This window comes from Choristoneura fumiferana, chromosome 28, assembly GCF_025370935.1.
Source record: "Choristoneura fumiferana chromosome 28, NRCan_CFum_1, whole genome shotgun sequence".
In the NCBI taxonomy this organism is placed as follows: domain Eukaryota; kingdom Metazoa; phylum Arthropoda; class Insecta; order Lepidoptera; family Tortricidae; genus Choristoneura; species Choristoneura fumiferana.
In genome coordinates, this window is record NC_133499.1 from 1,660,192 (window position 1) to 1,680,489 (window position 20,298).

Genomic DNA, 20,298 nt, shown 5'->3' on the forward strand with positions numbered 1-20,298 from the left:
GGAAAGACGGACGGATACACAGACAGACGGACTTGACGAAACTATAAGGGTTCCGTTTTTGCCATTTTGGCTCCGGAACCCTAAAAAACCGGCCAAGAAAGAAGATGTTGAGAATAATGAGGGTATTCCCTCCCATGACATTTGTTTACTTAACCTACGGAACCTTTGTACCGAAAACAGTACGCACTTGTCTCAAATCCACCGCTTTCCCGAAGGCCAAAAGCACGAGTTTTCGCGGCGCACGCGCAGCCGCAGTCCGTAGCGCCGCGCCGGCTGAATACCTCGTGTTCAAAATAATAAATTAGGTAAGTTTTTACTATTACTTACCTAAAAACGTTTACCTAAAACTCAGTGACAGTGGCTCAGGGAGAAAAACTTACACGGAACTACGGTAGGTAGGTTACTTTAGATTTGAAATACTACTTACTAAACCTACTGAAAAAAATGTAAGACTTAACTTTTTAAATTAGAAATTAGGTAATATCAAAGAGGACCATGTTGAAGTCAAAACAGTCACGCCAAAACACACTTCGGCATTTTTTTTTTCTAAAAGTTACGTTGGTTTTCAATAGGTAACTAAACTGTTTGTTGCTGCAGGTACCTAAATATTAATTAATTGATTCATGCGTTATATTGTGGATTATACGTAATAATGAATAAACCCTTTATCGTGCTACTCTGTTACCACATGATTCAGTGACAATAAAAGAACATGTTGACTCTCATCTACTCAAAGGTAGCACTGGTAGAGATCCCTTAAAGGGATAAGTCCGCCTCTGTACAAGCATCTCAAAGTCTGTCAATTGTATTTTGTTTCTCTTCTTTTGTACAATAAAGAATTTACATGTGGTCTACATACATTACGTACATGTTTGACCGATTTGGATTTATATAGAATATTCAAATATATAATATAATAATAAAAGCATAATATTATTTTTTACGACTTATTTGACTGTATGCGCCCTTGAGTTGTACATTTTTGGACGCAACATTATTCTATTAACCTATTCAATAGAGCCGTTAAAAAAAACCAGTATTCGTTGTAAAAACCACATCTATTTGTCTTATAAACATACGTATTACTATTTACTTACAAATGTGATGAACGACGAACAACGTTGAATGTCACCCGGTCGGTATTTTAATTACAAACAACGACTAAATAGATAACCCTCAATTTTTAGGGTTCCGGAGCCAAAATGGCAAAAACGGAACCCTTATAGTTTCGCCATGTCTGTCTGTCTGTCTGTCTGTCCGTCCGCGGCTTTGCTCAGGGACTATAAATGCTAGAAAGTAGTAATTTGCACGGATATACAGTGGTGGCCACGTAATTAAGAACGATTTGAAGTTCCAGATTATTTTTAACTAAATCATGTCATGTGTAGTCGTGGGTCCTTCTTAGAAGTAACTAGTTACGTTATGAAATAGCCACATGAATAGAGCAAACGGGATTTAGAATAAAGAATAAAATTACTGTCATTTTTTTACAAATTTTGTTTTTATTCTCTTAAGTAACAAATTCAAATAGTAATGAAGCTGGACAAATAATTAAGAACGATTTATTGAACTGTTCGAAAGTTTTTTTATTTGAAACTTAGATTAACTAAATCACACTAACGTGAAGTTTGTACAGAAAAAAAAGCAATGTAATAACATTTTAACTAAAATTAATAGTTAGTAGCATGTCCACGGCTTTTTATTACTGCCTTACACCGGCGAGGCATTGAATCTATCATTTTTTGACATTTCGCAAGAGAGATAGAGTTCCATTCTTCTAAGAATACGTCATACAGTTCTCTTAAATTGCCACACTGTCGATTTGAAACTTTTTTCTTGACTTCGCACCAAAGGTGCTCTATTGCTCTAAGATCGGGGCTGTTGGCTGGCCAATCTAAGACAGAAACTGATTGCGATGTGAGGAATTCCTTAACGGTACGTGCAGTATGCTTGGGATCATTGTCGTGCTGGAATGTCCAAATAACCGGAGGCACGCCTTCAGCATATGGTAACATTGTTTCTTCCAGTATGTTTTTGTATTGAAATTGATCCATGTTTCCTTCTATCAGCCTAACAGGTCCAACACCATGTCCAGAAAAACATCCCCAAATTTTTACATTTCCCCCGCCATGCTTTAAAGTTACTTTTGTGTACTTTGGGTCGGATGCTTTATTTGGAGGCCGTTTTACATATCGTTTGCCATCAGAACATACCCTATTTATTTTTGTCTCGTCAGAAAAAAGAACGTTTTTCCACTGTCTGACTGTCCAGTTTTCATATCTTCTTGCAAATGCAAGCCGGGCTTGCCTATGACACCGTTTCAACATAGGCACCTTCCTTGCTATCCTTCCGTGCAACTTTTCTTCCACCAAACGCATTCGAATACTGCGTGCCGAGATTGCTGAAGGGTTGTTTTCGCCAAAATATTCTTTTCTCAACTCATTAGACCCTTTAAAAGAATTTTGTTTTGCCAAACGAACGATATTTCGATCATCTCGACGAGATGACTTTCTTTGTCTAGGTACACGCGGAACATTTGAAGTAGTTTGATACGTAGCAAAATGCTTTATGGCGTGGAAAACCATAGTTTTTGAACATTGCAGATGATCGGCTATGTGTTTATACGACCAATTCTTGTCGCGAAGTTTTAGTATTACTTTTCTTGTAGATTTTTACAACTTTTATTTTTCCCCGTTGTTTTTATATAAAGCATACGCCTTTAAGACTTTATTAATTATTCAAATAATAACCTAAAACCACAAAGCGGCGGTCCGTTCTCTATTTAAATTTGAATAAAAAAAAAAATTCAGTGTTCTTAATTATATGACCAGCCAGTAAGTAGTAATACTAGGTTTAGATGTAATATATAAAGTTTACCTATTTATTTTTTAGCCAATTATATGTATAAATGAATTTACCTCTAGTAAGGAAAAGTTTTACAAATACCGAGAGAAGTACAAAAATATACATACAGTTAGTAACACTTGTCAGTTTGAAAAAATCTTCTCTATAAAAAATCGTTCTTAATTATATGACCACAACTGTATATGTAAACTATGCCCACAAAATGGTACAATAAAAAGTTTAAAAAAATAATCTTAAGAGTACTTCCCATAGACGTATATAAAGAGGGGGTGATTTTATTTTTCTCATCCAACCCTATAGTGTGGGGTATCGATGGATAGGTCTTACTTAGCCATTGAAAGTAAAACCATTACGGGTTTTCTGAGACGATTTTTCGATTCAGTATTACCGGTGGGTGGAAAAGTTTAAAAAAATTCAGGATGGTAGTAAATATATCAAACTTTCAAGGAAAACTACAACGGCTAAGTTTGCTTGAGAATTATTAGTAGTTTATGAGTAAATAGCAGCCTAAGGTATAAAATACGAAATCCTTAGAAAAATATTACTATTTTTTTTCGTAATGGCTAACGAACCCTATTTTGGGCGTGTCCGACACGCTCTTGGCCGGTTTTATTTGACTTCGGGTTCCTAATAGAATCTTATTTACCGCCCTTAAGACAATGTACTATTTCAGTTCGCAGTGCAGACCTTTCATTACATTTTTCTATTGGTGTGACCTGTTGCCTCTCAAGCAGAATATCGTGGGTTCAAACCCCGGCTCGCACCTCTGAGTATTTCGAAATTCATGTGCGAAATTACATTTGAAATTTACCGCGAGCTTTACGGTGAAGGACGAAACTTGTGCAAGCCTGCGAAGTATTTCATTGATGCGTTTGAAGTTCTTTATCCGCACTGTCGAACCAATTGAATCATGGCCCTCGGTAGAACCTTTTAATAATCAATTTCACTATGATTTCCTTGACAAAAGTATGGGATGTCAACATGACATTAGTAGCACAAAGGTTCTACCCTAGGTCATTCATGATTCCATTTGTTCGATTGTACGTGAGACAGAGAGATATAGACGAAACAGTGACCACCACCGCAGACAATATTGGTGCAGTACTAAAAAGGTCGAGCCGTGGTAGCCGAGTGGTTTCACCTTTGGCCTCTCGAGCAGAGGATCGTGGGTTCAAACCCCGGCTCGCACGTGTGAGTTTTTCGAAATTCATGTGCGGAATTACATTTGAAATTTACCACGAGCTTTACGGCGAAGGAAAACATCGTGAGGAAACCTGCAGAACAAACCTGCGAAGCAAATCAGCGGTGTGTGTGAAGTTCCCAGTTGGCACTGGGCCCGCGTGGGAACTACTGCCCAAGCCCTCTCATTCCGAGAGGAGGCCTGTGCACTGCAGTGGGACGTATATAGGCTGGGATGATAATGATGATGATGATGACTAAAAAGGTCGCCGTTGTAATATTTCTAGTGAAAATTATAATTACAACTAAAACTTATGCCAAGTATTATAAGTAGAATTATTAGTAGTTTTACTCTTAAATAGCAGACTAAGGTATAAAATATACCTAAACTTATAAAATACGAAATCCTTAGAAAAATATTACTTATTTTTTTCCTAATGGTTACGGAACCCTATTTTGGGCGTGGTCGACACGCTCTTGGCCGGTTTTATCCTTTGGGTACGGAACCCTAACAATGGGACTTTTCTTATGGTTATGCTATAAAAGCTACTTCGTACAGACAGATGTACGGACAGTGAAAGTGAACCTATAAATAAATAATGGTTCCGTTTTTTTTTGAGTTACGGAACCCAAAAAAATACGAAAACATGGACGTTTTAAATTGTCAATGATGCAGATACTCGAATTAGACATGAACTATGACATCATACTTAAATTCTTTTTCTCGAAAGAGATAAATGAAAACTTTGTACACTCGTATTTTCCTTATTTTTCAGCAGAAACTGGTGATTTTGACGTCATGAATTCGCTTAAAAACCTGCTTTCAAATAAAAACACCGCATTCAAATCGGTCCACCCGCTTAAGAGCTATGGTGCCACAGACACACTAGCGGTCAAACTTATAACACCCCTTTTTTGCGTCGGGGGTTAAAAATTGGTGATAAACGTGAGCATTCATTTGTAACTGCACATCGCGTGTTCTCCGTGGTGGCCTAGTGGTTTGACCTATCGCCTCTCAAACAGAGGATCGTGGGTTCAAACCCCGGCTCGCACTTCTGAGTTCATGTGCGATATTACATTTCAAGAAAGTCCAGAAGTCAATTGCCTAACATGCCGCCAACTAGGAGTTAGAAAGAACTAGTCCTACGTTCTGTAGATGGCGCAAACCGCTACAGGGCCGCTACAGTTGCCCAACGCGTCGCTTCAATACTTCTAGTTGCGAAAACTGGACATTTACGTTTGTTTAGCTTGTAAAACTACAGGACCAGTAACTGGTCAAGTTCAGTAGCATTCACATTTTAAGACATTAGCACCATAGCTAATATTATGCTCATTCAATCCTATTAATTCCTAATTCTACTAATATTAAAATGCGAAAGTTTGTGAGTAGGTATGTGTTTTTTTTTTATTCAACTGGATGGCAAACGAGCAAGTGGGTCTCCTCATGATAAGAGATCACCGCCGCCCATAGACACCTGCAACACCAGGGGGATTGCAGATGCGTTGCCAACCTAGAGGCCTAAGATGGGATACCTCAAGTGCCAGTAATTTCACCGGCTGTCTTACTCTCCACGCCGAAACACAACAGTGCAAGCACTGCTGTTTCACGGCAGGATTAGCGAGCAAGATGGTGGTAGCAATCCGGGCGGACCTTGCACAAGGTCCTACCACCTGCACCTGCTGTGTGTGTTTGTTATTCCTTCACGCTAAAACGACTGCACGGATTCGGATGAAATTTAGTATGCAGATAGCTCTGGCGTACTCATCTCACTAAATAAAACATTCAATGTACAATTGGTCGTTTCGTAGATCTTTCCATGTCATAACATCGAAGATATAAAAAACCGGCCAAGAGCGTGTCGGACACGCCCGAAATAGGGTTCTGTAGACATTATGAAAAAATTAAGTGATATTTTTCTAAGGATTTCGTATTTCATACGGAATCTTCCATAGTTTAGGTATATTTTATACCTGAGGCTGCTATTTACTCTTAAACTGCTAATAATTCTCAAGCAAACTTAGCCGTTATAGTTTTCCTTGAAAGTTTGATATACTTACTACCATTCTGTATTTTTTTCAAATTTTTCCACCCATTGGTTTACATTTTAGAGAGGGGGGGGGGATTAATGAAAATTTGCACTTTAAACGTGAGTATTTTGCAAACAAATCAAAAAATCGTCTTAGCAAACCCCTAATGGTTTTAAAAGACCTATCCAACGATACCCCACACTATAGGGTTGGATGAGGAAAAAAAAATCATCCACACTACGTCTATGGGAGGTACCCTAAAAAAATTTTTTTTTTAGTTTTTTTATTGTACCATTTTTTCGGCATACTTTACATATATATCCGTGCAAAATAACAGCTTTCTAGCATTGATAGTCCCTTAGCAAAGCCGCGGACGGACGGACAGACAGACATACAGACATACAGACAGACAGACATGGCGAAACTATAAGGGAGCCATTTTGGCCCGGGAACCCTAAAAATTAATTGAAAAATATAAACACCCGTCTGCCTTAATTAAACTTCAAAACATTAAATTTAAAAAATCGAAAAACCCGACTGCCTTAAAAAGACAACAAGTCTAGTGGGCTAGAACTCTGTTAAGTAGCTAAGTTAAAGTTCAACAGTCGGGACCTATTCAAATCGTGTCCAGGTCAAAAATTCTTAGTGTGTACCTAATATGTCCCGACTTGAACTTTAAATTAACTAAACTACTTAACAAAGTTCTAATACACTAGACTTATTTTCTTCCTTTTAGTTTTTAAGGCAGTCGGGTTTTTGATTTTTCAAATTTTCTGTTTTATTTAATAATTTCTGTGAAAATGGTACATAAAAAGTTCTATATCTCAAAAACGGCTGAACCGATTTTGATAAAACATTTCTAAGAACCATCGCTAGAAAAGCTGCTTTCAATTAAAAACAAACCGTATTCAAATCGGTCCACCCCTTTAAGAGCTACGGTGCCACAGCCATACAGACACACAGACACACATAGCGGTCAAACTTATAACACCCCTCTTTTTGCGTCGGGGGTTAAAAAGTATTATCCATACTAATATTATAAATGCGAAAATGTGTTTGTTTGTATGTTTGTCCGTCTTTTACGTCGAAACGGAGCGACGGATCGACGTGTTTTTGGGCATAGAGATAGTTTATGGGCCAGAGAGTGACATAGACTACTTTTTATCACGAAAAAATGCACAGTGTTCGAGAGAACCGAATTCCACGTGGGCGAAGCCGCGGGAAAAAGCTGGTAACTCATATATATTTAGAATGGGCTAATTATTAGCTTTCATTTCATACCCATATTCTTAAAATACATTTTTTCATTCCTCCGCCATATTTTTTTTCGCAAACGCTATATTGCAATATTACATAGCCTATGTCACTCCAACAGTTATGACGAATGATACCTCATAATATGTTTAAATCCGTCCAGCCGTTTAGGCTGCAGCGAGTACCAAAGAAATGGACATACATACAATATATGTATATACATACACTCGAAAAATAAAAACAATAAGTATTCATATTCAGTTATGTAATGGGTACTTCATAATATTTATATTATCGAGTGAACTACCAACATTGCAGAAATGAGTGGAAATCGTGACATTTTGTACGCGCAACGATCACTATGTTTACACATGCAGGTCGCTAAGTCAATGTTTGTCTGTCTGTTTGCGGCAACGCAACTACTGTCGCTTTCTATTGGATCAATGTTTGCTAATTGTTCAATTACTAATGACGACATTTTGTGAAATTTGCGCATTTTCGGGGAACCAAATCAAAGATTAGTAATAGAGCCTTATCTTGGACGTGTCCGACACGCTCTTGGCCGGTTTCTTTTATTTGTCACCTGTGCAATAATAATAACCTAACCAACAAAAAACTTTGTCACTTCAAAGTGTATCTCAAAAACGGCTGAACTGATTTTGATGAAGCATGTCTAAGAACCATCGCTAGAAAACCTGCTTTCAAATAAAAAACCTCATTCAAATCAGTCCACCCGTTTAAGAGCTGAGGTGCCACAGAGAGACAGACAAACACACAGACACACATAGCTGTCAAACTTATAACACCCCTCTTTTTGCGTCGGGGGTTAATGAAAGAAAGAAAGAAAGCTCTGACTGAGCTGATGACTGCTCTTACCGAAAGGTTTTTTGGAATTATTGTAATATTTTTTTAAATTCCAATACCGAAATGAGAGGGCGGCAAAATTATCTTCCGCCCCGGACGGCAAAAAGAGGGGTGTTATAAATTTAGCCGCTATGTGTGTCTGTGTGTCTGTCTGTGTGTTGTGTGTCTGTCTGTGGCACCGTAGCTCTTAAACGGGTGGACCGATTTGAGTGCGGTTTTTTTATTTCAAATCTGGTTTTCTAGCGATGGTTCTTAGACATGTTTCATCAAAATCGGTTGAGCCGGAACTTTGAAGTGACAAAGTCGGGGTTTTCCAACGTTTTGTTGGTTAGGTTACGTTATTCCACGTTAAATTAAATTATTCCTTAAACTAAGGGGCTGTTTCACCATCCACCATCACATTAGGTTTAGCGGTTAGGTGTGATGCCGTCTCTATTTGTTTTGTTCTAATAGACGGAGACGGCATCACATTTAACCGTCGGTTAACACTAATCAATGGATGTGAAACAGCCCCTTACTTAAGTATTTCGTTAGTTACCGCTTAAAACCACTTGGCACTATTTAACTGTGGTATTTGCTGTAACACGAAGACTCGACTATTACGCAACGGCGTGAGATAACTGCTCGAGTTAACTGAACGCTTGTGGCGCGGTGTGGCCGGAACAAACGCTGGGGTCAAGGTAACTGTCCCGGAAGTGGTTTGGCGAAGACAGCCTCAGTGGCGTGGGCGCCGGCTCGAGTCGGGATGCAAAAAGAAAAAAAAACACTTCTCATGCTCGGAAAGTCCAAGGCGACATAAATAGTTATTTGTGTCACAAGGGAGCAAAATGGTGTATTTACGGCGAGGGCGTACATTGAATCCAGAATGTAGCGAAGGATTCTGCAATAGAATCCTGAGCATAATGAGGGATTCAAGTGTTAACGCCCAAGATGAAAATAATTTTGCTCCCGAGTGGCTCATACAACTTTTCACACCGAGCATTAAGATACTTGAAAAAAATAATTCTAGATATTATTAAAGAACAACCAGCATAGAAAATGGCATAGCTTTACAATTATCAATTTCAAAAAAATGGCATTTGCAATAAAACACTTAGAAAAGCCTTGAACAGAAAAGTTGCACTTTGCTCCCTCTCGTCAGGGAGAAAAAGTTACTTTTCTGAAGGAGAGGTGTGAAAATGACTTTTTATACACTAGTGCATAAAGTAAAATCTTCATCTAATACCAAGGTGATCAGGCGTCAACAGCCACAAACAAAAAAGTTTCTACCTACATATTTTTTAATTTATATATAACTAAAAATCTATCAAATCAATCAAAATAAATCGATAAAATTAAAAAAAATATAATTATATAATAATGTATGAAAAAAAAAAAAGCCGTGGTGGCCTAGTGGTTTGGCCTATCGCCTCTCAAGCAGAGGGTCGTGGGTTCGAACCCCGGCTCGCACCTCTGAGTTTTTCGAAATTCATGTGCGGAATTACATTTGAAATTTACCACGAGCTATGCGGTGAAGGAAAACATCGTGAGGAAACCTGCACAAACCTGCGAAGCAATTCAATGGTGTGTGTGAAGTTCCCAATCCGCACTGGGCCCGCGTGGGAACTATGGCCCAAGCCCTCTTGTTCTGAGAGGAGGCCTGTGCCCAGCATTGGGACGTATATAGGCTGGGATGATGTATGAAAAATAAAAGGTATATAGAAAGTGAACAATTGTTTCCTTTGTTGCTAGGTATTTCAATTCCTCGCAATCTAAGTGAAAAGCAGAGTGTAAAACTCAAGCATTTAACCCATTTTCCTCTCGTACTACCTTCCATACTACCATCAAGTAAGTATATCAAACTTACAAGGAAAATTATAACGGCTAAGATTGCTTGAAAATTATTTATCAAAGAGCGTGTCGGACACGCCCAAGATAGGGTTCCGTATAAATTACGAAAAAATCTAGTAATATTTTTCAAAGGATTTCGTATTGTGTACGGAATTATCCAAGTTTAGGTATATTTTATACCTTAGGCTGCTATTTACTAAAACTACTAATAATTCCCAAGAAAACTTAACCGTTATGGTTTTCCTTGTAAGTTTGATATGTTTACAACCGACAATCCTGAATGTTTTCAAATTTTTCCACCCACCGGCTTAGATTTTAGAGAGGAAGGGTGGAACGCTCGATTTTACTGAAAATATTCACTTTAAATTTGAATATTTGGCAAACTTTTTTTTTATTCGACTGGATGGCAAACGAGCAAGTGGGTCTCCTGATGGTAAGAGTTCAACACCGCCCATAAACACCTGCAACACCAAGGGTATTGCATATGCGTTGCCAACCAAGAGGCCTAAGATGGGATACCTCAAGTGCCAGTAATTTCACCGGCAACCGGGTTTTTTTTTATTTTACTACTGTCTATTCATGCCAAATTTCTAGTACTAACAGTCTCTGAGCTTAGCTGCGGACGGACAGACAGACAGACATGGCGAAACTATAAGGGTTCCTAGTTGACTACGGAACCCTAAAAACTTCCAAAAATACTAATAGTTTATCCGTTTTTACAACGGCTGTAAAAGGCCGTTGAACATTTTCTTATATGACGGATACGACATATTCGGAGTAATGCTCCAAGGCTGCGCGTGCGTTGCGCCACGCGGCGGCGGAAAACGCTGTCGCAACGCGCCAACCGGCACGATATGGCCGGCCATGCTCGCTTAGCCCCAAGTTATTTGGTTGAATCGTATTTTTTGGAGAAGATACGTATTTTAATTGAAATACTGAAAACCACTTAACTGAAACTTTTGCAGGTGGTAGGACCTTGTGCAAGGTCCGCCCGGATTGCTACCACCATCTTGCTCGCTAATCCTGCCGTGAAGCAGCAGTGCTTGCACTGTTGTGTTTCGGCGTGGAGAGTAAGACAGCCGGTGAAATTACTGGCACGTGAGGTATCCCATCTTAGGCCTCTAGGTTGGCAACGCGTTTGCAATACCCCCGGTGTTGCAGATGTTTATGGGCGGTGGTGATCTCTTACCATCAGGAGACCCACTTGCTCGTTTGCCATCCAGTCGAATAAAAAAAAAAAAAAAACCAGCAGCAGCCGTGGCAATACGCTGTGTCCCGGCCATTCTCAGAATTGCAAAAATTTCATAAAGTAAATGAAGCCGTGGTGGCCTAGTGGTTTGACCTATCGCCTCTCAAACAGAGGGTCGTGGGTTCAAACCCCGGCTCGCACCTCTGAGTTTTTCGAAATTCATGTGCGGAGTTACATTTGAAATTTACCACGAGCTTTGCGGTGAAGGAAAACATCGTGAGGAAACCTGCACAAACCTGCGAAGCAATTCAATGGTGCGTGTGAAGTTCCCAATCCGCACTGGGCCCGCGTGGGAACTATGGCCCAAGCCCTCTTGTTCTGAGAGGAGTCCTGTGCCCAGCAGTGGGACATATATAGGCTGAGATGATGATGATGAATAAAGTAAATACCTATTAGTGCAAATATTTTTTCACCTCAGCACCTCAAACAGGCCTATTTTTTGCTATTAATAATAAAAATCGCATTTTGCTTACTCCGTGAGACAAAGTAGGTACTTTTTTTTTTTAATGTTGAGGACATAGTTGGGTCTACTCACTGAATTTCAGATATTTGAACTTGACTTTGATCGATCACTTTCACTTCAACATGAATAAAAAAAGGTCTATTATTTCCGGTTCGGGTTCCGTACAAACGTGTAGGTAGTAACTTTACAATTATTAAAAATTTTTTTATTACCTATATGATGTAACTAAAAATTTACGGTTTTCGCAAGTTTTACTTTATCTGTGCTATAAGACGTTGCTTCGTACCAAATTTCAAGATTCACGGGAAGTACCCGTTGTAGGTTTTGATTCCCTTGCGAGTTTCGAAAATTTGCGGAAATTTGCAGCATAAACGGCTGCATCTTTTGATTGCGTTGGCTTAGAAGTTTGATTTTTTCACAGCTCCAAGGGACAGTAGACTTGAGTATTTCATATAAATTTCAGCTTGAACCTCCACGCGTTCCTGATAAAGGGGTCTTGACAGACGGACGGACGGACAACAAAGTGATCCTATAAGGGTTCCGTTTTTTCCTTTCGAGGTACGGAATCCTAAAAAAAGAATTATCAAAATCGGACTACTCTGTAAAAAGTTATGCGTCGACTTGAGAACCTCCTCCGTTTTTTTCCGTCGTTTAAAAAGCGAGAGATAGCATCAAATCGATACTAAGTTCGATTTTCAAATTCTGTACCTAATTAAACATTCGGAATTCACCCATACATACATACATACATGTACAATTGTACATACATAAGTACTTCATAGATTAATGCATGCATCTACGTCCATAAAACATAATGATCAAGCCATAATCTGATGCATCCTAGACCATCGCGTGATGTAGGTATAGATCATAAACAAGATTTCAATGTCCTTCAGAAAAACCGCAATGTTGCGGACGTGATGACATTTTAAAACGCAGTGCATTATAATTAATTGGGCTGGTTCTTGCATAAAAAAAAACTGGCCAAGAGCGTGTCGGACACGCCCAAAATAGGGTTCCATTGCCACTTCGAAAAAATTAAGTAATATTTTTCCAAGGATTTCGTATTTTATACGGAATCTTCCAAGTTTAGGTATATATTATACCTTAGGCTGCTATTTACTCATAAACTACTAATAATTCTCAAGCAAACTTAGCCGTTATAGTTTTGCTTGAAAGTTTGATATACTTACTACCATCCTGAATTTTTTCAAATTTTTCCGCCCACCGGTTTAGATTTAAGAGGGGGGGGGGGAGGCTCGATTTTAATGAAAATTAGCATTTTAAAGTTGAATATTTCGCAAATAGAGCACTGAATCGAAAAATCGTCTTAGCAAATCCCTAATGGTTTTAAAAGACCTATCCAACAATACCCCACACTATAGGGTTGGATGAGAAAAAAAAACACCCCCACGTTACGTCTATGGGAGGTACCATATTTTTTTTTTTAATTTTTAACTTTACCAATTTGTCAGCATAGTTTACCTGTATATCCGTGCAAAATTACAGCTTTCTAACATTGATAGTCACTGAGTAAAGCCGCGGACGGACAGACAGACAGACAGACATGGCGAAGCTATAAGGGTTCCGTTTTTGCCATTTTGGCTCCGGAACCCTAAAAAAAAACCCGACTGCCTCGTAAACTAAACGAAAGAAAATAAGTCCAGTGGTCTAGAACTCTGTCAAGTAACTAATTTAAAGGTCAACAGCCGGAAACAGGTTATTATTGTAAATAGCTAGTAAGTATAGAATATATTTATGTAGTTTCGTGTAAAAAATATTACACGTAAAATCAACTCTCAGTTTTTTCAACGACCTTGTTACGTTGCTATGACGCGTCGGTGTTTGACATCATATTCACAGCAACAACATAATTATTATGTTGTGAAATTGACAATTTTCGAAGAAACCTTCAGAAGTACTTTGTTTAGGGAACGTGCGGGAACCATAGATGGCAGCATTGGCAGCACAATGTTACGTTAGAAGACGTACAGAAAGAATTAAATAAAGTTTTTTTTTGTCAACGAAAAATTACAGCATTACAGTTAGAACACCAATGCGCTGTAAAATTCAAATTATACAAAAAAATATTGTTACACAAAAAGACACATCTAAAATACTCAAAAAAACCGGCCAAGAGCGTGTCGGACACGCCCAAAATAGGGTTCCGTAGCCATTACGAAAAAAACAAGTAATAATTATTTTTCTACGGATTTGGTATTTTATACGGAGTCTTCCAAGTTTAGGTATATTTTATACCTCAGGCTGATATTTAAGAGTAAAACTACTAATAATTCTCAAGCAAACTTAGCCGTTATAGTTTTCCTTGAAAGTTTGGTATACTTACTACCATCCTGAATTTATTCAAATCAATGAATCGAAAAATAGTTTTTAGCAACCCCCCAATGGTATAGTACCCCACACTATAGGCTTGGATGAGAAAAAAAATCACCCCACTTTACGTCTATGGGAGGTACCCTAAAAAAATATAAAAAAAAATATGTAGAAACTTTTTTATTTGTGACTGAAATGAAATGAAATATATTTATTTGCGTAACATTATGTCATAATAGGCGGTGATAAGTTTAAATTTCAATTAAGTATCAATAATGTCAATTACCTTATAGAAGTAGGCATGCAAAAATGTTCTTAGTGTAAATAAAGCTACAAGTAGAATAATGTTCACATTTCGATGTCATTAACAATTAAGTAGCTAGAATTATATATGTATTGAATATTTATTGTTTTTCATAATTTAAGAACTCACTAACACTATAAAAATTGTTTGAATGCAAGAATTTTAAGATAGCCACTTTAAAGTTTTTAGGCGGCAACTCTAGTAAATTAGTTGGGAGTTTATTATAAATTTTTACTGCCATCCCACCGACATTGTAGCGGTAGAAGGCAAGATTGCTTTTAATTGTCCGCAATTTATTAAGCCGCGTGCTTCTTGCGTTGGGATTCATGTGCGATATAGTAGTAAAGTAGTGAATATTTGCTTTAACAAAGATACATAATTCAGCGATATAAATACATGGTAGTGGAAGAATGTTAAGTTTTTTAAACATAGGCCTGCATGATTCCCTATTTCCAATGCCAGTTAAAGCTCTTATACACTTTTTTTGAGCTTTGAATGCTCTTACAATTTCTCCAGAATTACCCCAAATTATAACACCATAGCGCAAGACTGAGGAAACATAACCATGGTAAGCACTCAAAGCTGTCTTTAAGGACGTGATCTTTTTTAGCCGATTAAGTGCATAGACAAATCTACACCTTTGTACACACCAAGTCAATGTGCCTCTTCCAATTACAGTGCTGATCAAGTACTATGCCCAAAAACTTCGTTGTGTCTATTAAGTCTATTTTATCATTCTTGTAAGTCAGATTCAAATGTATTTTTTTACCTTTGTTTGTCCTAAATTGAATAGCCTTGGTCTTAGAAACATTAACTCTTAAATATTTTTTCTCCATCCATTTAATTATGTGTGCTAAAGTTACATTTATGTCATTTTCAAAAGTGGTCATATTATTACACTCAAACAATACTGTAGTGTCATCCGCAAACAGTATACATTTGTGATCAGTTATATCGGGTAGATCATTAATGTATAAGAGAAATAGTAAAGGACCCAAGATGCTTCCTTGGGGTACACCTCTATTATTATTAGTTTTAAACTGTGATAAAGCACTTTTTTTCTCCCCATTAACTATCTTTACTATTTCCGTGGACTGTTTGCGATTTCTCAAATAACTACTAAGCCAATCGTGGGCTTTTCCTCTGATACCGTAATCATATAGTTTGTTTAACAGTATATTGTGGTTCACAAAATCGAATGCCTTAGACATGTCAAGAAACAGTGCTACAATCGCTGACTTCCTATCAATGCATTCAGTTATATATTTAATCATTTCAAAACAGGCGAGAGAAGTTGATTTTCCCTGTTGAAATCCAAACTGCTCTGGTTTTAATATTTTGTTTTTGGTGATGAAGTCATTAATTTTCTTGGCCATTACTTTTTCAAATATCTTTGAAATTATTGGAATGAGGGTAATGGGTCTGTAGTTATCCATATCTGCGACATTGCCTTTTTTAAAGATTGGTTTTATTACAGAATACTTAAGCCTTTCGGGGAATATTCCTTGTTCAATTGACAAATTTATGAGATGGGCAAGTGGGATCGCCAGTTTGCTGGAGCATAATTTTAATAGTTTAGTGCTTATAGCATCATAGCCTACCGAAGCCGTGTTATTTAGTGTCATGATGATCTGTTTAATTTCATTTTCAGAAACAGGTGTTAAAAATATTGTATTAGTTTGTTTAAATTTATTTGTGGGAGATTTTGGTACTGTTGACGAATAATTGGTTAAGGATATAAAATAGTTATTAAAGGTTTCTGCTATGTCTTGAGGTTCGGTTATATATTTGCCATTGTGATTTATTTTGTCAATTTGTTTTACTGTTTTGTTGGAGCCAGTATTGCGATTGATGACAGTCCAACTTGCACGGCATTTATTTTTTGCATTAGTTATTGTTTTCTTATTGTCAATTCGATGTGCTTTATTTATGCATTTCTGCAAAATCTTAGAATATTTAGAGTAGGCTCTTTTGTTTGATAGCTTTTCCCGAGCATGTGATTTTAGATATGTCAGATAAAGGTAACGTTTATTTTTGCAACTCCTCCTTATGCCCTTTGTTATCCAAGGGCTATTTTTACTTTTATTGCTCATCCTTATCTTAATTTTAGGAAAACATAAATCAAAAAACAATAACAATAAATCATGAAAGTCATTGAAAGCCTTATTTGCATCAGTTTGAATTAATATGTCGTGAAAAGAGAGCGAGGAGATACAATGAACAAATTTTTCTATGTTTTCCATACTAAAGTCCCTTCTGTATTCCCACCAGTTTTGAAGGGTTTTTAATTGCCCTGCATTTAAAGATAATATTTGCCCCGCATTGTGGTCCGAGAGCCCTAAAATATCGTTGCGACCTGTTGCATCTGCAATATTACTCGCGATGATATCCAGGCAAGCGTATTGTCGTGTAGGTGATGTTATGTGCATCTGAAGGTTGTTTCTGTCTAAGATGCACATTAATTGCTGTGTAATACGATTATTATTTAGTATATTAATATTCCAATCCCCACATAGGATAATTTTATTCCGTTTTTTATTGATTTTTGATAATAGTAAATTTAACTTGTCAAAAAATATCTGTACATCTGAAGAGGGAGTTCTGTAAATACATATAATCATCAAACCTACATCCCTCATTAGCACACCACAACATTCAAATACAAAATCTTGAGAAATTTTATCACAGATGTTTATTTTATTACAATCTAGTTCATTTTGTATTAAAATGCAAGAACCCCCCCGTCTTTCCTGTTCACGCGAGTAGTGAGCAGCCAGTTTGTATTTATTAAGGCGGACATTGCCTTCCATACCTTTTCTTAAAAAAGTTTCAGTTAGGCATATAACTCTGATTTCTTGTTTTTTAACAATATAGTCAGCCAAAACAATCTCTAGTTCGTCTTTCTTTCTTAGAACGCTTGCTATGTTTTGATGCAATAAGAAAAAGTTATGTTCCGCATCACAGTGTAAATTTGCATCCGTTGTGATAGATGATGTGTGTGGTGAGTCTATTCTAAAAAAGAAGACTGAACATGCCCACTTACATCGTTTTCATGCTTATCAGATGTCTCATTGGCATGGTCATCAATATGAAGCGAATTACAATAATTTCCATTACCACATATACGAAATGACCTCATAAGAATCATCAGATCATTAAAAATTACTTTGAATCCCTTTCGATTCACGTTTCCATACCGAGAAAACATGCTGCTGTCATAGGACAGATTTAAATTAGAATCAAGGATGTAACCAAATTCTTCTCTCAAGTTAACCTTACATAGTAGTTTGTTAAATATCTCTACACGGTTGTTGAACAAATTTGAATAATTGTTCATTTTAAATGTTGGAGAACAAATAATAATGTTAGTGTGCTGGACTACGCTTAGCTGTTCTTTTATAAATTCAACTAAATAATGATAATTTGAACTGTTAGTAAAATCCCTGTCTCCGATGCAAAAGATACAGAAATCATTCAGAGTAAAGTCTTGTAGCTTGCCTGGGAGGCCACAAAACAGCTCGTGTATACCCGCACCAGGTGCCAAATATAGACACGTGTTGTCACTAGGAAATGCCTGCCGTACTAGTTTTAGCATATAATAGGAATAGTTACTAATAAGGCAAATTCTCGACTGAAGTATGGATGATTCTATAATCCTTGTAGCTCTAGGGGTTGACGAGTTCATCCGGTTCTGTTGCAGGATAGGTGGAAATTGTTCAATGCCTTGTTTAATCACGTCCATTTCGTCATTGGCAATAAAGTAGTCTGTATAGTTCGGGCAAGATCATTTTTGCGACAATAGTTCCAGTTGTATACTGAGCTGAGAGATTTGTCCCTTGATCAGTCTCAACTCCACTTCCAAGGTATCTACAGGGTTTTTCAATCGCATCAGATCCTCTACGTAGTTAGAAGTAAGGCTGCCCTTGGAACCTGCCGGTGAAAATAGCTTTGGTGGGGTCTGTAACGGGGTTTGATCAACCCCAATGTGTATAGAATTTCTCTTTTTCCATTCACTTCAGACATTGTGCCAGTGTTTGATGATTGACACATTTTTTCAAAGTACCGATGTCTTTTTGTAGTTTGTCAACCTGCCTATTCAGACCATTATTCTCGATAATTACTTCCTCAAGTTGATTTTGAGTACATGCGAGTTCAGACGTGAGTCTATTTATTTCTTCCTTCATTTCCAAGATCGTTAACACATCATTTACTGAGTAGTCCACACTCTTGGACAATTTGTCAGGAGACAAAGTAGATATTTCAGAAACTTCTTGTTCCGTATTCAATTGTGTGTCTGAGGAAAAAGACACCTCCTCTTGTGAACAGCCTTCATTGGGTTCCATATCAGCCTGCCTTCCTGTACTTGGTTGTGCCTCAATTGTTGTGCCTTTGCTATCGCAAGGACTGTTGACACCTGATGACCAAAGTATGGTCTTAGACGAAGATTTTACTTTATGCACTAGAGCATAAAACGTCATTTTATGTTGCCTTGATCCAGCACGAACTTTACGAGCATGAGAAGTGACCACAATTTTTTAGGGTAGGTTCCTCCCATAAACGTGGGGTATCTTTGGATAGGTCTTTTTTACATTGGGAGGTTGACTAGACGATTTTTCGATTCAGCAATCAGTTTGCGAAATATTCAACTTTAAATGCAAATTTTCATTAAAATCGAGCGTCCCCCCGCCTTCGGAAATCTGAACTGTTGGGTAGAAAATTTAAAAAAAAACAGGATGGTAATAAGTATACCAAATTTACAAGGAAAACTGTAACGGCTAAGATTGCATGAGAATTATTAGTAGTTTAAGGGCCTGTTTCACCACTTCGACTATCTTTAAGTGACGGATATCAGTGATGCCGTCTCTGTTCGTTTTGTCCGAATAAACAAAAACAGCACTACTTTTATCTGACACTTAAAGTCAGTTGACAAGTGGTGAAACAGGCCCTAAGAGTAAAATAGCAGCCTAGGATTTAAAATATGATACCCTAAACTTGGAAGATACCGTACACTACGAAATCCCTAGAAAAATATTATTTAATCTTTTCGTAATGGCTACAAAACCCTATCTTGGGCGTGTCCGACACGCTCTTGGTCGTTTTTTTTTTTACGGAAATAGATACCACCGCAAACTTGGTCTCTGAGAGTCACTTCATCACCAATATGTGCATGTAGGCTTTTGCGTTTTATAATCGGTAAAGGCTGAATAGAACACCACTAGAACTACTTAAAAATAGGCTAAGGTTTTGTAGGTAGCAAGTCGGGAAGACTTTCTAAGGGGTCATTATCTTGAGATTATGCCAGTTGGGGACTTGGGCAAAGTATGTCTTGGGATTAAGATGGCAAAAATTGTCTAAATTTTTTTCAAATAGAGTCAGAGAGGGAACGATGCGTAAGTGTTAATGCGAGTAGTCGAACGATAGAACGATTAATGGGGGAATTTCAATATTTGTCACTGACTGACGTTGTTTTGTTTACGTTAAGTTAATTACCTAAACCTTCCAAGTATACTTAAGATTTTTTCAAAATACAAATATTTATTAAATCTCACTTTTGTTTCGCAGAATCCTCCAATATGAGTGCGAGCGAGGGTATAAGTGCGAGCGAGATAGACGCTCTGCCGGACCGGATCGGCGAGACTTTCACTGGGCAGACCATCTTCGTCACTGGAGGAACCGGGTTCCTGGGGAAGGTCCTCATCGAGAAAATCCTCAGGTAAGCCAGTATTACTCGTACCTAACAACATCAGGTTTTTACAATCATTTGGATCAAATCTTGCAAGTTTATTTTGACCCAGTTACAGTGCTCGGATTGACTTGAAATTTGGTATACGTTTGTAAGTTGAATGATAATGGCAGTACAGTGAACCAAAATTATAGTCAGCGACAAGCTTGTACAAAAAAAATGCCTGGGACTTAGCCTGTTAAGAA

General features: G+C 37.6%; 1 protein-coding gene across 3 annotated transcripts in view; it reads left to right on the forward strand.

Moving 5' to 3' along the window:
• Positions 1-238: 238 nt before the first annotated feature.
• The window catches only part of LOC141443957 (fatty acyl-CoA reductase 1), a 97,075-nt gene continuing 77,015 nt past the window's right edge, over positions 239-20,298 (forward strand). The window contains exons 1-2 of one of the 3 annotated variants that reach the window (XM_074109387.1): positions 239-305; positions 19,933-20,083. In XM_074109387.1, the coding sequence (XP_073965488.1) occupies positions 19,944-20,083 (140 nt within the window). In that variant the 5' untranslated portion in view covers positions 239-305; positions 19,933-19,943. Of the gene's footprint in view, positions 396-19,932; positions 20,084-20,298 lie in introns of all 3 variants that reach the window. The other 2 variants (XM_074109389.1, XM_074109388.1) reach the window with 2 other exon arrangements.